A 17,890-nucleotide genomic window follows, 5' to 3' on the forward strand; every position below is an offset into this window, starting at 1 on the left:
CATATCAAAGTGTCGGAGATAGAACATGCCATGGGTGACTTACAGGCGGGAAATGCGCCGGGACCCAATGTTTGTTTGTTTTGGCAATTTTTATAGCGCACAACTACCCGGGGGTGTCTCGGCGCTCAGTGAACAGAACGATGGCTATGGCAGATTTTCATGTGGGAAAAGCCAGGTAGGGAAAAGCCAATGGCTTTCCGGCGGAGGCGTTTAGGTGTGTCTCTAGTAGAATCGCACCCCACATGTTGGAAATGTACAAGGAGGTTCTACAGGAAGGGCCGCTGGCGAAAGATCTTCGATCAGCCACGATTGTGGCGATTCATAAATCCGGTATGCCGCAGGATAGGTGCAGTTCTTACAGGCCAATATCACTCCTAAACTTCGAAATGAAAGTCCTGGGCAAAATTTTAGCCACCAGACTGGGAGCGTTAGTGCAATCTCTGATACACCCGGACCAGTCCGGTTTTATGCCGCACAGGAGCACGCGGCTTAATCTGAGGCGTCTGTATGGTGTGATACAGATGACAGCGGCCCGGCCAGACACACCAGCGGCCCTGCTCTCGCTGGACGCTCATATGGCCTTCGACAGCATGTAATGGCAGTACATATATGCAGTCTTGGACAGGATGGGGTTTGGAGACAAATTTCGAGCACGGGTGAAACTGCTATACTCAGACCTGCTGGCACGAGTAAGGGTTAACGGTGCATTGTCTAGGGAGTTTCGGCTAGGGAGGGGCACAAGGGAGGGCTGCCCGCTCTCTCGGACCCTGTTCGCATTGGCATTGGAACCTTTGGCGACGTGGGTGCGGCCGGACTCCCGAGTGTGGGGTATAGATCTGGGGGGAGGCTGGGAGGAGCGTATTTCATTATACGGCGATGATGTCCTCCTGTACGTTTAACGACCAGAGGCTACCATTCAGAGACTGCTGGAGATCCTCCATAGGTTTGGTACCTTCTCAGGATACTGCATCAACTGGGATAAATCCCTGGGCCATGTTATAGCGGGCCCGACTCCGTGCCTCACAAGTGAGTGCGGAGGATTGGTGTGGAAAGAGGTCTTCCGCTACCTGGGGATCTGGATAGCAAAGACAGAGTCGGACTACATGCGTTTGAATGTGACGGCTCAGCTGGAGCGCCTACGCGGCGACATCGAGCACTGTAGGACTCTTCCTCTGTCCCTAATGGGGCGAGCGGTCCTATTTAAAATGATGGCTCTCCCCCGTCTGCTCTATGTGTTACAGAGCGCACCGTTTATGGTACCGGAACAATTCTTTCGAAAGATTGAGTCGGAGCAGCGCGCTTTGCTGTGGAGTGGGGGTTGCCCGAGGATCGCTCTGAGGAAATTACAGAGGGGAATGTACGAAGGCGGGCTTGCAGTCCCAGATGTCCGGCTGTATTACTGGGCGACCCAACTGGTCAACATTAATGGCTGGGTGTTTGCTCCTTTGGAGGAGCCGGCGTACTGGGTGGACCGCATGGTCCTCTGGACTGGCACCTATTTGGCAGCCCTCTACAAGAGGGGTAGAGGCCACCGGTCTCTCCCACCTCAAACGGCTGCAGTGGTAGGGGTTTGGAAACGTGCAACGAAGTTGTTGGGGTGGGGGGCGAAACTCACAGCTCAGACCCCATTGTGGGCCGGGAACTTTCTTCCAGCAGTGGCAAAGTTAAAGGACCTCCGTGCATGGAGCCTCATAGGCATTGATAGACTAGGGTACCTCTGGAGGGGGGATGTGGTAGACTTTGCGTCCCTACAGGCGGAATTCCAAATGAGGAATTCTTACACTGTCAGCAGCTCAGACACGCCATTCATGAACATCTGCCGGCCGGGGACAAACTTCCGGAATATGTCCCACTGGAAGATAGACTGTTAATGGACCCAATGGTAGACAAGGCAATCTCCCTGACATACAAAAAACGTATCAACAACCTGACTGATCCCCTGGGTCCCCTGAGTGAGAAATGGGAATCAGACGTAGGGTTATTGGATGACGACGACTGGAGGGAGGCACTACAAGGCCCGCGCGAGGTAGCAGTTCGAGCTAGGTTTCGACTCATCTAGCTCCGTATTCACATCGCTCATACACCCCACGCACGACGCAGTATAGAATAGGCTATGTGGATTCAAAGTTCTGCCTGAGGGGCTGTGGGGAGGAGGGCACGTTTTTCCATATATTATGGGACTGCACCAAGATCAGGGCTTAGTGGTCCAGATTATCTAATGTCATGGAGAGGTAGTGGGGTCGGAGGTCCCCCTGGAAGCTCGATGGCACATCTTGGGAGTTACGAGCGATATCACATGGCCGAAAGGAGACAAGATCTGGTTGACATTAGCTAGCATGGTTGCAAAACGGAACATAGCGAGACTATGGGGGAGTGAGGTGGTGCCAACAGTGGAAGACTGGGAGAGGGACCTGGATTGGTGCCAGAGGGCCGAGAGAGTCATTTATAAAAGTAGAGGGTGCCCTAGAAAGTAGGAGAAGGTGTGGGTGGCGTGGAGGCAATATAGAGGAGAGTTGGAGGATACCCAGGACATGTCTGAGTCTGATTAGTTGCAAGAAAATGTTTGCTTGATGCTCCACACTCTGAGACGGAACTGAGTGGGGTGGGCGGGGTGGAGGGGGCGGGGTGGAAGTGGCCGTAGTGCCGTAACAATGCCAGCCGAAATGTCCGCCGATGGTGGTTCCACAGTGATGGTGGTCGGCGGGTCCACTGCCAGTGCGGGGGGGGGGGTGGAATGGGGGTTTGATCTACCAATGCATGCTGAATTGTTGTTGTGTTACACTATGGAGTACTGTCCTTTCTGTATCACTATCCTACTACTGCTGACTACTGTACGAATATATGGAGCCTGTTTATGTAATAAAAAGATGTTTTAAAAAAATGTACCTTGCAGTTAATAATAATACTAGATTACAATAAAAATCACAATTTATTATGTTTCTCACCTTTTTTATTACTTGTGTTTGTATCTTCTTTTTTCGCTCCTGTGCTACTAACACTTTCTTTTATGTCTAGTGTTTTTGTATTGTCTTCTTTTGTTTCTTCTGCGGCCATATCATCATCTTTTTTTTCTTCTCTGTTTGTATCCCCTTCCATGGGATCTGAGGGATTATCATCTGTTTTGCTGTAAGATTATAAAAACTACATTATTTTCGGCAGAATAAATGTAAAATCAGACAGGAATCATCATGAAGAGATAAACATATGCACTCTGATAATTCTGTAAATTGGGAAAGCTGTCCAGTAGTGAAGAATTATAACGAACAGGCACTGTTACCATATTTTCAGTTTATGGGCAATAGGGTCATTTACAGTTTGGCGGGTGGACTGTCAAATCGCTCGTGTGGCAGCGATCCATTTTAAACCAACCTGGCCGAAAGCGTTTCTGTTGACACAATCGAATAGTTTTTAGGAGAAAGTTCGTTCTCAGATAGGTTGCCATATCTTTGTGGAGTGTCTCGGGACTCTTTATTTCTCAGAAACTACACACTCCACAAAGCAGGGTTTACTTCTGCGAAGCAACAACAAAAAAAGACACCCTCTAACCGTCTTGAACATTTCTGCTTTTTCCAGGCTAGGACCGCCATGATTTGTAAAAATTAACACTGGAAGGCCCACCCTCAATTGTAGGGCCTTCTGAAGTCCATTAACCAGTGACCTTATGGTGTATGCGTTACGTGCTAAATGTTCCCAAAGGCAGCAGCTCAATAAGTAGGCGGTTCCCACACCTCTAACTGATTAGGGGGAGTAGTTTTACAGAGTTGGAGAACATCTCCTCTAAACCATAAATATCCGTCTAAATCATTCATGACAAACCTACTTTGATCCATCCACGATGAGCAACAAATATTCAGTGACAGCAGTAGCTAAGTATTGATTGATTGATTGAGGTGCGATCCTGTAGTGTCATTTGTTAGAAATTGGGTTGTTGGTTTACTGGAGTGTGAGCTTTGGTGAAGCTACAGCCACAATCCCTTGCAGGGTGAACTCCCAAAAAGTCACTAAATTAACCTCTGCTTAACCTTGGGTTGGTTGGCACAAAAAAGCAGTCCGGTTTAACTTGGAGGCAATGTGTTAAGTATTTATGCAGCACGTAAACCGTAATAAAGTGAAAACACAACTCAAGCAAAATCCCAAACCAATTTAGACAAATACGGTGAATTTCAATTCATTATTTGACCTACAAATAATCAAAATCCAATCTGTAGAACCGGAATTATGAATTTTTAATGTTTTAGTGAAAACTAGCACCTAACAGATCAAAGCGCCAACCGCCGATATCTAGTTACGCGCGACCAGTTCAAAGTTGAAAAATATGGACAACCATTATGGACAGTGGTTCAGATACAAGAAGTGGAAATGGGCCCAGTCAGTGCTTACCTTTGGACTTTGAAACATTCTTGAGAAAAGTGTTCTGAAAAGATCAAAGTCAAGGGGGCAAAGGTACAGAAGGAGTCCGGGAAGGGAATGTTGTCATCAGATAGCCTTGGGTTGACGCTGCGGTGAAGATTCCTCCTTTCGGACTTAGTCTCTGAAACAGAAGTCGAAAATCTCAAGCGGAATGATGCAGAGGGTGGTAGCCAAAGCAAGTGCATGAGGCCAGATACTTCTTTGGCAAAGGACTGTTAAAAAGGATTTCCTGTTGCAGACAAGAACGTAGCATGAGAAGCCTCGAAGTCAATCCGACTGGCAATGCCCCTCGGACGGATAGGCAAGCAGGTTGGTCCCAGTCTCCTACTGGTTCTCAGAGCAGTTTTTAGCCAAAAAACATCTGTCGTCTCTTTTGGATTTTGGTTGTCTGGGCTCCTTTTGCACCAGTTCCAAGGGTCTGGACTGGAGGGGCAGGACTCACTCAGGCTGGGTCCAGGTGAAGGTTCAAGATGGAGGAAGCCTTTTGTGTCCCTGTGGCTCTGAACAGAAGGCCAGAAAACTAGCCCTTGTGAGTCACTATGGTGGTCCTGGGACAGTTGAAAATCCATTCCTTGTCACTAGGCAGAAGGTAGCAGAGCAGCTGGACAAACAGGGTAGCAATCTGGGCAGGTCTTGTACAACAGCAATACCGCTGGGTGACAATACTTCCAGCAGCACAGAAGTCCTTCTTCCTGGTAGAGTATCCACAGGTCCAGATGTGTACTGAAGAGTTGGTGTCTGAGGTCCAGTATTTATACCCAGTTGAGCTTTTGAAGTAGGGGAGAAGCTTCTAGAGGTTTCCCTGTAAAGTCTGAGGCATCCTGCCTTCCCTTTCCTGGCTTCATACTAACTACAATGGGTAAGCAGTCATTTGTGTGGAGGCAAGACACAGCCTAGTCAGGTGTAAGTTGGGCTGTGCCCAGCTACTCCCTCCCCTCATGCCTGTTTCGGTGAGGTCCTCGGACTTGTGGTAGGAATCGAGGCTAAGAGATGTCTTTTAAATGTCTGCGAGCCCACAGATTTAGGAAGGAACGACCGAATTTGGGTTACGCCAGGGCTGATGGTAGCTGAAAGGAACCTGGCAAGATTGTGGGTGGCCGGGACACCGCCCAAAGTTGAGGAGTGGATAGCAGACAAGGACTGGTGTATGCTATGGGAAAAAGTGTGTATGTTTCTAGAGGGTGCCCCAAAAAAGGGATTGACATATGGAGCAAATGGAATAGCTACCGTGGTAATATATGTGAACCCCCAGCTGATCTCTCTTTGGAAGATCCTGTAATGCCATAGAGCTCGCTATATTACTATATCGTATAATATATTGTAGAACGGTGACGAGTGGGACTATAACCATGTAATACGTTTTATCCCATCGAATTTTGAATGGAAATGTCGTCTTTTTGTTGTTTAATAAAAAGATTTAAAATCAACATCCAAACACCATTTGGGGTCGTGGACTACTTTCTGCTCATATCGCAGAATTATTGTATGCTCCCTTACCAATACTGCATCCTCCTGTTTGATGATTTTAATAGTGTAATGCATTCCTGTCCATGCTGATCAACAAATTTCCAGGAGAGCACACCTAAGACCATATCCTTTGTGTTCATACCATTTCCATGTTGTGCATAACTTGGAGACAAAGCTATGTGAACTAGTGACTCTAACAATAGTGAAGCCTTCTACTTAGACTTGTGTAATGATGCTGACGAATTTACAGTGAGAAAGTAAGGAAATGGTGTGAGGATCACAGTGCATACTCAACAGTCTTGGCAGCAACAGTTATTGCAATGGTAACCATGGAAGAAAACACAAGACTCCCTCTGAACTAAGCAACAGAGTGCTATTACAACAAGCACCTGTGCCTAACCCTGGAGGGAAAGGTAACACCTAGAAAGCATACAGCACATAAGCGATCAGTCTTCAGTAAGTAACCGGTTTTCCTCCGAACCTGGCTGCAGTAGCTGGAATACTCCTAGACAATCCGGGAGTGGGCCTGGGGAAATTAGCTGGACTGGGGTTGGTGATGGGGGAAGAGAAAGGAAGCTGGTCCTGGAAAAGACCTTGCTCGATGAGTGATCGGATGGGCTGGTTTGACTTAGCCTGAACAATGAGTTTCTTCTTATGCGTCTAGAGCTACGGAGGTTGGGAGGGGGAAGAGGTCGCCGCATGAGGGCGGTAAAAGATTCGAACAACCAAAAGTTAGGGTCTAAAGCACTGATGGGAGGCACTACTGCTCTGAAACAAGCAGCGGTTCTCTCCTGATCAAAAAAACAAATCAAAATTCCTCCAAACAAACCAATCACAAACAGCAAATATCCTAAAACTAAACAAGCTAAGCAGATCCAATAGCTGGCATAGAACTACTTGGTATTCGATGTTCAGGTTCTGTCCTTTAAGAAGAACACATTCACCATCACAAAGATGCTGCTAGATCAAAGATAGAGGTGGTTCCCTAAGGCACTAATTATTATAAAATAAAACTCTCTAATCAGTGGGGACCTCTCAGCGTCATTCAACCCCATGGGGCATAGGACTCTAGTAAAGCATCTCTGCGGTCAGTGATTAAACAATACGGATTAGAAATAATAACCTCAAAGTTTCTCTAGGCGCGTAATGGCCCTGCCCATTACATCTACTGATGTCCCCTTCAGAAGTGTTAAGAAATCTTGAGGTCCTTTTCGACTTTCAGCTATCTTTTAAAATGCATATTCATTACACTAGCAAATCAGCGACCTTTTACCTATATCCTGTACTGATTATCTGCCCTCAGGTAACGATTTAATACCACAGAATAATAGCAAGGTAGCTGAAAGCTCTGACGTCAATGTTGTGAGACTGTATATCTAAACATATCTAACCATAGCAAAGCTATCCAGAAACTCAATCAGAATCAAAACAGCAACATCTGCATCATCTTTGAACAACCATGTGTCCATCTTCATCTTTGGCTAACCATAGAGCACCCGATTCAACATATGGGTATCTGTCTAATTTGGAAAGCAGCCAGTGTGAAAGTTTCCAACTACTTATCAAGGCTCTTCCAATTCACCAACTTGGCACTCCCATGAGCTTCATCACCGACTGTACAGTGATCATCTTGAAATGGCACAAGGCCATATTTGAAGGCAGATCACTGAAAGCAGCAGGAGCCAAACTATGGAACAGTCTCCCGAAAGACAATTGACTGGCTAGCTATCTCATAAGGGTCCTGCTCAAGTAAAAAAACATGATCAGATGCTCAACTATTTTGCCTATTCCTTGTAGACTCCTTTATGATTAAACAGTCATTTTCTTTCATACTCCTTGCCTCGGCTGTCTTTTCCTAGAATCTGATTGTCATGATGTCCCCTCTCTCAACTCTCCCATCTGCTTGTGGTAGCTCTGTGCGGTTTATTGGGTGCTGCACCTAGAATCTGGACCCCCTGGCACTTAAACAATTACATTCAACATCAGACAGAAAGACCGATACTGATAGTAATGTAAAATGTAATGTAATGTAAAAATTATTTATACAGCGCACGGACACCAAGCGGTTTCATGGTAACACACACAGCACTGGTGCACAACGTATCACTGGATCCCAAACAGAAGGCACAAGGTTAGAAGGGTTCCATAATGCACAGGGTTTGTGGCAATGCACCTGGAATAAAAACAAGTGTTCTGGCATAAACCACAGAGGCAGAAGAGTAAACTAAAGAATGAGAAACGAGGAAATAATTTTGTGAAAAAAGTGTCACTTAGAAAGAGAAAAGCAAATTGAAAACCATAGCAATGAGTGGGGAAAAAGGTAAATAGAGAGCATATCCTAGTGGAGGAAAAGGGGAATACCTAGCACAGGGCACAGACTGATCCACAGGTGCAGCAGGCGCGCAGCCGGTAGTGGCTAGGGCATAGCACCGGCAGATCACAAGCAGCGCTGAGCACACTTCTGACCTCAAAGCTTTCCCTGTGCATATTTCTGGCACATGTGAAACGCCCGAGAGTGTCTGTAGTGTACTGACAGAGCCACTGCACACTCGAACCCATCACCATGGCACTGCGCTGCCCCTTAGTGTATATGAGGAGTTGGCCTAACGGCTAGGGCGCTCGACCTCGGACCTGGGAATCTGGGATCGAGTCTCGGTAACGACGCCAAAACCTCCTGTGATTCTGGGCAAAATCACTTAATCTCCCCGTGCCTAAAATGAATGTGTGTCCGTCCTCATGTAACGTAACTGGTGCTATGTAAAGCGCTCTGATACCTGATTCGGTTCAGGTCTAGTTCGCGCTATATAAAACTCTGCAAAAAAAAAAATATATATGAGGGCACTGCGTGCATAGTGCCACTACTTGGGGGAGAAGGAAGGGGGGCAATGTACATCGTGCAGCAGGAGGCAAAAGAACCCGGTGTCCTGAACTGCAGCTGTGTATTGCTGTGCAGGTCAGAAATGCCATACCTGTGCAGTGACGAGGCACACCTGAGTGGGGGCATTCCTGGCATCGCCACCATGTTTGTTGCTGTCTCTTCTCCAGCCCTTTATATCCATTTGCCCGTCTCCTTCATCTTTTCCCCCTACAGAGCGGCAATTTGCACTTACAACGTCAAAGTCTGTTTTCCGTGCTCGGGGACGCAGGAACTGGGGAAGGCGAGGGCTAGCATAGCCCGCTACGCCATTTTGGCGGTCGCACCGGTCCCTGGGTGGGAAGAGGGGGGATGAGGGGGAGGCAGCGCATCCAGTGACGCGGCATCCCCCCCACGCAGGAGGGCAATCAATGATAGGTGGCACAGTTGAACCGGAAGCACTTCAGTGCTTCTGGTTCAAACGTCCAGCCAGCGTGGGGCAGACCGGTCTGGACCAGACAGCCTGGGCACGTCCTTTGAAAGGGGAGGTGGGGAGCAGAATAGTCTCTTGTTCTTGCTCCCCACAGGATACACAGCGCCAGCTGGGGCCCGTGATCTTTTTTCTTTCCCATCCACCATCCCCAAAGGCAAGGTTGGAAGGGTTTGCTTGTCGATGCGTAGGTGTTCCTTTGTCGCCTTTAACCCATTTGTATTTTCAGATAGTGGAAGTTAATATATGTATTTGTTTTAAAGTAACATATAATAAAAGTATGAGTATTTTCTGTTTCAGGTAAATATTGTCGTATTTAGTTGTGTGTCTCTGGTCAGGCAGTAAGGTCATGATTTGTAAGCATAGTTTTTGTCGTTAGCGGTCAGCACCTTGTAACTCCAGGTGTAGTAACAGCTGGTAAGTAGGCAGTCGAGGGGCGGGGGAGTCATCCTTCCCAGTGGGCCTGGGGCCACCCCTGCACGTGCATGCGCATCAAGGCGCCTGTATGCAGAAGTCTGCAGCCCCACTGACGGAGTTTTAAGGCACAGGGCGTAGGGGGGGGGGCCCGGGAGAAGTATCCATCCGATAAGCTGTACCCCTTGCGCAACCTTACTCTGGGAGTAGTATTGGGAGCACACTGGGATCAGGGGAGCTGCCAGTCATTGACCTTGCCGTATGCTGTAGATGGGACACGCAGAAAGTAAATATATGCATTGTTAGACTTACGGTAGGAGTGTCTTGTGTATTAGACTGTGTCAAGGTTAGCCCTGTAACAACATTTGTCTATCAATGTATCTGTACTTTCTGCGTAATATTTTGTACATAATGTTTTAAAGAGGTTTTTACATTTGTAATAAATACTGCCGGGGGGGTTACAACCCCCAATCCAATCATTTGGTGTGGTTTCAATGAAGTAGCCAGGGGGAGGGAGGTGGCATCCATTCCCCCATAATTTGTAGAGACCAGTAGTAGAGTAGGGAACCTAGGTAAGTACCAGACCATATATCTCCCCGATGTGTGCCACCCGGGACCTCTGGAATATTGAGAGGAAGGAAGTAGAGTTAAAAATAAGTCCCAGCTGCGGCCCCCGGGTTACAGAGGGGCGCATTGTAAGACCTGCTGTTGTGTGTGGGGGAGCAGAGGCCCTCCGAGAACTTCTTTGATTCATGGCAGCTTTGGGAAAATTAATATACAGGTGTTGGTAGGCAACTGTGCTAACGTTCTGCCTTTACTAAAATGTCTGAAGAATAGATTGAAAGGGAGCATCACAAAATGCCAGGTCAAATATATAAATTTTTTCCTGACAATGTGATGTTGCTTGAAAAAAGCAAGATTATAAACATCATACAGTAAACTCAACTATGGCAGTTGTTGATTGTCTAACCAAAATGTCCTGTTCACTCAGTGCAACGAGAAATCTTAAATTAAAGTGTGAATAAAAAATAGTTCCAGAAAATACCTTTCCGCTTTGCACAAATCCGTTGCTGGTAGAATCAAGTAATGTATGACTGCGCTGACCTCAGACTCCCTGAAAGTCGCCTGGTGGCAGAGGGGACGCTCTAAGACCCGCAGAGGTCAAAGGTGAAGGCAATAATGTTTTTGTTTGTTTGTTTTTAATATTTATAGAGCGCATCAATAATCCCGAAGGACATCACGGCGCTGCGACGAGAATGAATGCAATTCAGGTTGGTCTTAGTAGGATCCGTATGTGGGAAACAGTGGTTTTCAATTTTTTTCTGATCAAGGGGTAGGTTGTTCAAAAGAATCGCAGCTGCTTTAGAAAAGGATCGATCACCCATCCTGACCTCAGATGTGCGTTTGACTGACGCGAGAGCTAGGTGACACGATCTCAAATTTCGTGAGGGGACATGGAATTGTAGCTTATCTCGCAAGATGTGTGGTCCTTTTTTATGCAGGGTTTTGTGCACGTAGCATAGGAGCTTAGAACTAGGTCTCTGGCGAACAGGTAACCAGTGTAGTTCCTACAGGCAGTGAGATGCTGAGCTGTATTTTTTTTGTTACAAATTAATTTAGCGGCAGCGTTCTGGAATACCCAGAGTCTAGAAAAGAGAAAGTCGGCCATGCCAACATAGAGGGCATTGCCATAGTCCAGTCTGCTCTGGAGTAGAGCCTGTGTTACCATTTGTCTGCAGTTAGATGGGATACAGGGGAAGAGTCGTCTGAGCAGTTTCAGTGTATCAAAAGCTTTTCCGCATAAACTGCGTACTTGGTCCTGCATGGAAAGGGTGTCATCAAAGACGATGCCCAAATTTTTTGCCGCTCGCTTGGGTTTTGGGGCGGTGCCTAATGCCTGTAGCCACCAACTACTATGCCGAATCGCCTGGGCACCCCTGAAGAGCAGAATTTCTGACTTCCTGACATCCAGCTTGCAAGTTCAGTGAGACAGTTAAGTTATCCTTGGTCTCGGTATTGGTCGGTCTATTTATCAGGGGAATCCCCAATTGAGTATCGTAGGCGCGGATGTCAGCCAAAGATGAAACATATGCATTAAAAAGGGTTGGGCTTAACGGAGCTCCTTGCGGGACTGCATACTTAATACTTTTTGAGGAGGAGGTACAGGATTCCATTTGAATTGTTTGCGTTCGGTCTTTAAGAAGAGAGGCGAACCCTGACAGAGCTTTAGCAAATCCTCTTTATGTAGTAGTTGAAGTAATTTAGTGTGTGAAACGGTGATGAAAGCTGCAGTAAGATCTAATAAGATCAATACTACGGCTCTACCCAGATCAACTTATGATCTAATACGGTCAGATACAGCTAATAGAGTGGCCTCAGTACTGTTATTAGCCCTAAAACCCGTCTGTGAGGGATCAAATAGATTGTTGGTTTCAAGGAAGGTGGTGAGCTGATTATTGACTAACCGTTCCAAAACTTTAGATAGATATGGTAATTGGGAAATTGGGCGATAGGTGGCTGGATCATAAATTCCAAGGCCTGCTTTCTTTAGGAGGGGAAAAGACCACTGTTTTCTTCCATATTTTTGGAAAAGAGGCTTACTCCAAAGATTGATTGAAGATTTTGGTAACAAGGGGACACAGGACTAGCACTAGCCTGGTAAAAATAAAATGCGGGCAAGGGTGAAGTGGGGATCCTGTCTTAACCTCAGCCATAGCTTTGGCCACCTGTTCCTCTGAAAAAGGAGTCAGTGTCGATATGGATTTTTGCAGAGGGGTGCTCACAGGTTGGTGACTTTTGCAGACAGAGGCCACTTACCGGTGCCTCTTCTCTAGAACCTCAAACAAGGAGCGCAGAGCCGGCCCAGCAGACTGAACTCACTATGCTATAGTTAATACTTGCCATAGATATAGTCGTGCATTCATTTATTCACTCTTCCTCCCATCGTTCAGGGCTTCCAGTAATGAATTTGGAATATATTAATCCCTGTCGCTCTAAACACTTTAAAATAAAAAAAATCTGCTTGTCTGTGGCTTTAAGCGCTATGTACATGCTGTTTCAGGGGTATTGTTCAAGGTCATTTGTTTTTTGATTCCTCACACTTGCGTTCGTGCCCCAGCCTGAAGCATGAACCAAAGCCTGTAACTGCTGTGCCCAGGTGCTCATATACGAGAGAGAGAGAGGACGCAGTGTTTATGGACCTTTCTTTCTTTCCCTTTTTTGCAGTTTTATACAGCACAACTCTCCCTCACACAGCTCCTCTTGGTTTCACTCCCTCACACAACTCCCCGTGGCTCTCTCCTTCGGAATGTTGTAGTAAAGTCACTGTTGTACATTTTTTTAAATGGCGTTTCTTGCATGTAAACAATTGTGTAATCATATTGATGTACAGCACTGCACAGTCAATGAATGTATGTATTGTATAGTTAAAACCATTATCAGTGTGTTCAAAAGTTAATATGGGCAAACAATAACATCAGCATACGCAAAGATTGTTCTCGATAGCTCATAAAAATTGCCAATTTCTTAAATAATTCAATTGTATTGCTTTATCGAACTACCTACTTCATCAAATGTGCTTTAAAACGCACTATTATCAACTATTTTACAATCCCCCTTCCCCCCCCCCGAAACCCCAGTGCAGTGCAGTACGGCAAGAATTTTACGCCTCAGCACTTTCAAATGTCACCAGCCGCCACTGGGAAGACCATGTATGAAGCACAACTGCATGAAAAGATGGTGGAGCGCAAAGCTCAGAAATACAGACATAGGACCAGTTTCCAGTCTTGCTACTAACCTGGTGCAGGTATATACCACTTGAGAATGGGAAAGACTGAGGACACAGGTATTCTGAGACTTTCTTTGTACAGCCTAGGAAAAGCATCATTGCATTCGTATGATGTTTTCTAGCAAAATTAAAGAGGGTGTTGAAGAATGCGTGAATAGCCTTTACAACAAAACTACCATTACGACGCAACCATTACAACGCAAACCATTACAACGCATTGCGCTGGGGGGGCGCTCTAGGATAGGGAATAGATTTAATTTACTATCCAACACCTTCCCTACTACAACGGGGACTGGTGTTGGAATAGTAAATTAAACTATTCACTATCCAGCACCCCAAAGCGCTATGCGTTGTAAAGGCTTGCGTTGTAAAAACTGCATTGTAACGGCATGCGTGGTAAAAGCATGCGTTGTAATGTCATACATCCTGAAGAATGGCATAAAGGCATAACTAACAGCAACATACCCCAGCATGGCTACCGCCCACACACAAACAAATACCCAAGAACGCAGTCTTAAAATTCATCCCATGAATAAGGTATGCTTGATAAAGACCAATTTGTTTCAGTTGCCAAACTTCTAGTTTTCCAGTTGCTTTTGGACTACTTATGCATCTTCTTGCAGTTATGTCACCATAACAGATCATCCTTGCCACCAGACTTTGAAATGATTAAATAAAGCAGTATCTTAAACTCTCACCTTTTAGAAAGTAAACAAAAGTATTTCTGCTGAGAAAACCATATACACATACATTTTAGACCTCTTCCACATTAGACCTCTTCCACCCAGCACAAGAGAGAACACCTGCACGGCGTTGACAATACGATTTCTGCAGTCTCCTGCATAATCGGGAATCTCAGGTGGCGTCAATGGTGGTTCACTTAAATAGATATCATACAAAGGTTGTAAAAGGTTCACCTATTGCAAGATAGGGTAACACAATTAACAACATTCAGGATGTGCGTAGCTGAATCACAGGACAAAAGCACTCTGCATCCGCCAGCAAGTCTTTACCTTACTTAATGAAAGAAATAGATTCCTGACTTACCCATCATCTGCCATATTTAAGCTGCTGTGAACCTAAAACGGAAAATGAGCGGGTCAGAAGTTCAATGTAAAACATTTCCTTTTGATACATATGTTGTAAGTGAGCAATGCTCTTGAGCAACTCCGAAAATTATTTTACATTTCTAGTTAAAAGTCATGCTCGAAAGATTTAGATCATAAATGTATCACGTGACTTTACATTCTAACAAGATTTGGCAATGACTATAGGTCTGGTTTACGAATGAAAGTGCTTCTTATGTCACTGATGATTGGTTTAGCACCTAATAGGTCACCATACAATAAAATGATCACAGCTATGTGGAGGGCACGCACTTTTTGGTTGAAGCACAAATCTTCTGCTCATTCAAAACATGTACTCATGGCTCGAAACAAGTGGGCAGAGTCAAAGCCCCTCTCGTGATGATTGCCTAAGTGTCTGGAGACAGCTCCGCTGTCCAGCCGGACCGTAAAAACTGATTAATACTAAAAGTTATCTACGGTACACTAAGGCCCAAGGCTGACGAGCAAAACTACAACAAAACATAATGTGAGCAACATAATGGGAAATGACACTGGGGTGCCAATGGCTCATTTTGTCTTTTACACAGTCAGTGATCACTGGATGGGTTGGTTAACCCCATTATCAACCTTTTGAGCGTCATTAATTTAGGTAATGTTTGGCGAGGCTACACACTTGCCAAAGTCATTCCTCAATTCCTCTAGAGCAGCATGTCTGTATATGAAAATGTTACATATTGTTAGAAACTGTGTTATTGGTTGACAGAAGTGTGAGCCCCGGTCATGTAGCAACCAAAATCCTAGTTAGGGTAACGCACAAGCAAACCCCAAGGTAGCCTGTGCTGATGGCCCTAGACATCGTAGGTCAACCTGTTTCAGCCGTTCAAATGCCCTGTGGGTCAGTCAGCTTTCTTCATGACCAATAAATGTAATAATCGCTATGTAGTGAGATTGTTAATTTCAACCTAACTTGCATGTACTCGTACATAAATTCATTAAAGCATGCGCGCAACTGTACAAACCATTGATTGGACAATGTCCTTTTTATGCTCTTAACTGGAAGAGAAAAACAATGTCTATGGCCATTGCACCCCCAAGGCATCTCACTGTTTTTTTCTTGCCTATGGACCTTCTTAATAAACAAGATATTAGAGTCCAGGGACATTTGGAGGCTCCAACACACTGGGTACAGGGAATACTCCTTATATTCCCACATAGATAAACTCCACACAAGATTGGATGGATTCTGGTGCTCCCTAGACATCAGCGGCTCCATTGGACACACAGAATATCTAGGTCGGACATTCTCAAACCATTAGTCCTTTGTTGCTGTCGTATCGGCCCTATGGCCAAACACCTCCGATCCCCACGTGGAGATTTAACTCCGTCGTTGGAGGATGTACCGTTTGCTGACTCCCTGGAATCCTTTGTAAGATAAGTACTTTGCCGATAACGCATATTCGGCGTCCTCAGCACTGGTGGAGTGGGAGGCATTCAAGGTGGTAGTGAGGGGCACTGTATGGGACAAACGACTGGAATACAGAGGGAATTACACCTGGAGCTCCTGGCGATAGAGGGAGAGCTGCAGACGCTAGACAACATGCAGGGAATGGGGGTACAGGCACATACACGACTACTTACCACACAAAAACAATATGATGAGGTCCTCAAGAGATTTTGATCACATAACTACAGGGGATATATGGATAGAGTGCAGGGTGAATAGGGGAAAGCTGATCGCCTACTGGTGTGGCTAATCTAGCCAGAGACCCAAGGTTCCCCAATTACTCACATCAAGACCGACACAGACAACTGAATTTGACCCGGGTAGGATTAATGGACTCTTTCAAAGGCATTACGAACAACTAAATACTGCCCCTCAGGAGGGCCCCCCCCACAAGGTGGAGCTTTGTGCTTTCCTGGGCGCAGGGTCTGATTTGCATATTACTGGATCCAAAATGGAATGGCATGGTGAGCAAAAAACAATGGATTTAGGCCCAGGTCTCTGCACTGGTTTGAATGTAAGACATTGTTCTGCATTCTGTCCATCAATTGTTCTTTTTGCATTTGTCACCCCGAGTTGGACGGGTATGCCCAGACGTGGGTTCTGTGCTCTCCATGCCACTGGAGTCAAGCTACCCTGGCTGATGAGGGCTGAAAGCCCAAAACCGGTCCTAGGATGCTTGTTTCCAGTCCAGGGAGGACCTGGCCTAGCAGTTCGGGCTGGACTGTTCCCATTGGGCGCAGGGTCAAGACTGATTTGCATATGGCTGGGTCCAAACTGGAATGGCACGGTGAGCTAAAAAAATGATAGATTTAGACCCAGATCTCTGTACTGGGGTGAATGTAAGACAGTGCTCTGCATTCTGTCCATCAATTGTTCTTCTTCCCACATATTAAAGAGCTGATCCATCCTGATCAGAATGGGTTCATCCCCTCCCGTAATACCTTGTATAATCTGTGCAGTACTTTATCATTCTGGTGCCAAGTCTCTCCCACAGGCTGCCTTTCTATCAGGTGACCTGGAAAAGGCATTTGACACTGTGAACTGGGACACCCTACTTGAGGTCATGCAGAGACTGGGGTTGGGATGGGTGAAGTGGATAATATTGTTATACACCCACCCCACAGCACGGGTTAAGACAGGCAAGACTATCTCCCTGCAGTATGGAATAGCATGAGGCATCCGCAAGGGATGCCCCCTAACTCCGCTCTTGTTCGCGTTGGCCGTAGAGCCACTGGCTGCGCTCTTTCGCGAGGGTGGGGAGGGACTTTGCCTCCCACTTTGAAATTGACTGTTAGGACTCATGTCATCTCCTTGTATGCGGATGATCTACTAATCTACCTGGGTGACGCAGTGAGGGGGGGCGGGAACTGCTTTTGGGCTGTTGGATGCTTTCGGGCACTGTCGGGTCTACACGTCAACCGGTGCAAAACGTGGCCGTTTCCGGTGGCCAGCCCCTTTCCCAGACCCCAGGAGCTTCCTAAATTCCTCAATTGGACCCCAGATTCATTTCATTATTTGAATATCAAGATTTTCGACTCACTGGATGATTTGAAGGAGGGTAACTTTGATAGGGCTCTCCGACCACTCCGCTCAAATGTCACTTTTTGGAGCTCCCTGGGGCTTCCTGTAACGGCCAGAGGCTCCCTGAACAAAATGGTCATACTACCCGACTCATATTTCTTTGCTAATCTGTCAGTGCTAATGCCCGCGGGTTGGTTTCACCCACTAGATGCCATGGTGCGGGATCTTATCTGGGGAAATGGGAGCCGAAGAGTGTCATTACAAATCTTACGACCCCCCCCCCATCCCCCATGAGGGAAGAGGGACTGGGGGTGCCGGACTTTGAATTCTACCAACTGGCTGCACAGCTGCAGTGTGTGGATAAATGGTTGGAGGG

General features: G+C 46.2%; 1 protein-coding gene across 20 annotated transcripts in view; it reads right to left on the reverse strand.

The window, feature by feature from the left end:
• The window catches only part of NAP1L4 (nucleosome assembly protein 1 like 4), a 1,123,813-nt gene that overhangs the window by 931,768 nt on the left and 174,155 nt on the right, over nucleotides 1-17,890 (reverse strand). For 18 of the 20 annotated variants that reach the window (XM_078682909.1, XM_078682913.1, XM_078682901.1 and 15 more), the window contains 2 exons: nucleotides 14,470-14,501; nucleotides 2,946-3,124 (listed from right to left, as the gene is read on the reverse strand). In XM_078682909.1, coding sequence (XP_078539035.1) covers nucleotides 2,946-3,124; nucleotides 14,470-14,483 — 193 coding nt within the window. In that variant the 5' untranslated portion in view covers nucleotides 14,484-14,501. The remainder of the gene's footprint in view (nucleotides 1-2,945; nucleotides 3,125-14,469; nucleotides 14,502-17,890) is intronic. The other 2 variants (XM_078682911.1, XM_078682916.1) reach the window with 1 other exon arrangement.

This window comes from Lissotriton helveticus, chromosome 3_1 (assembly GCF_964261635.1).
Source record: "Lissotriton helveticus chromosome 3_1, aLisHel1.1, whole genome shotgun sequence".
Classification (NCBI taxonomy): Eukaryota; Metazoa; Chordata; class Amphibia; order Caudata; family Salamandridae; genus Lissotriton; species Lissotriton helveticus.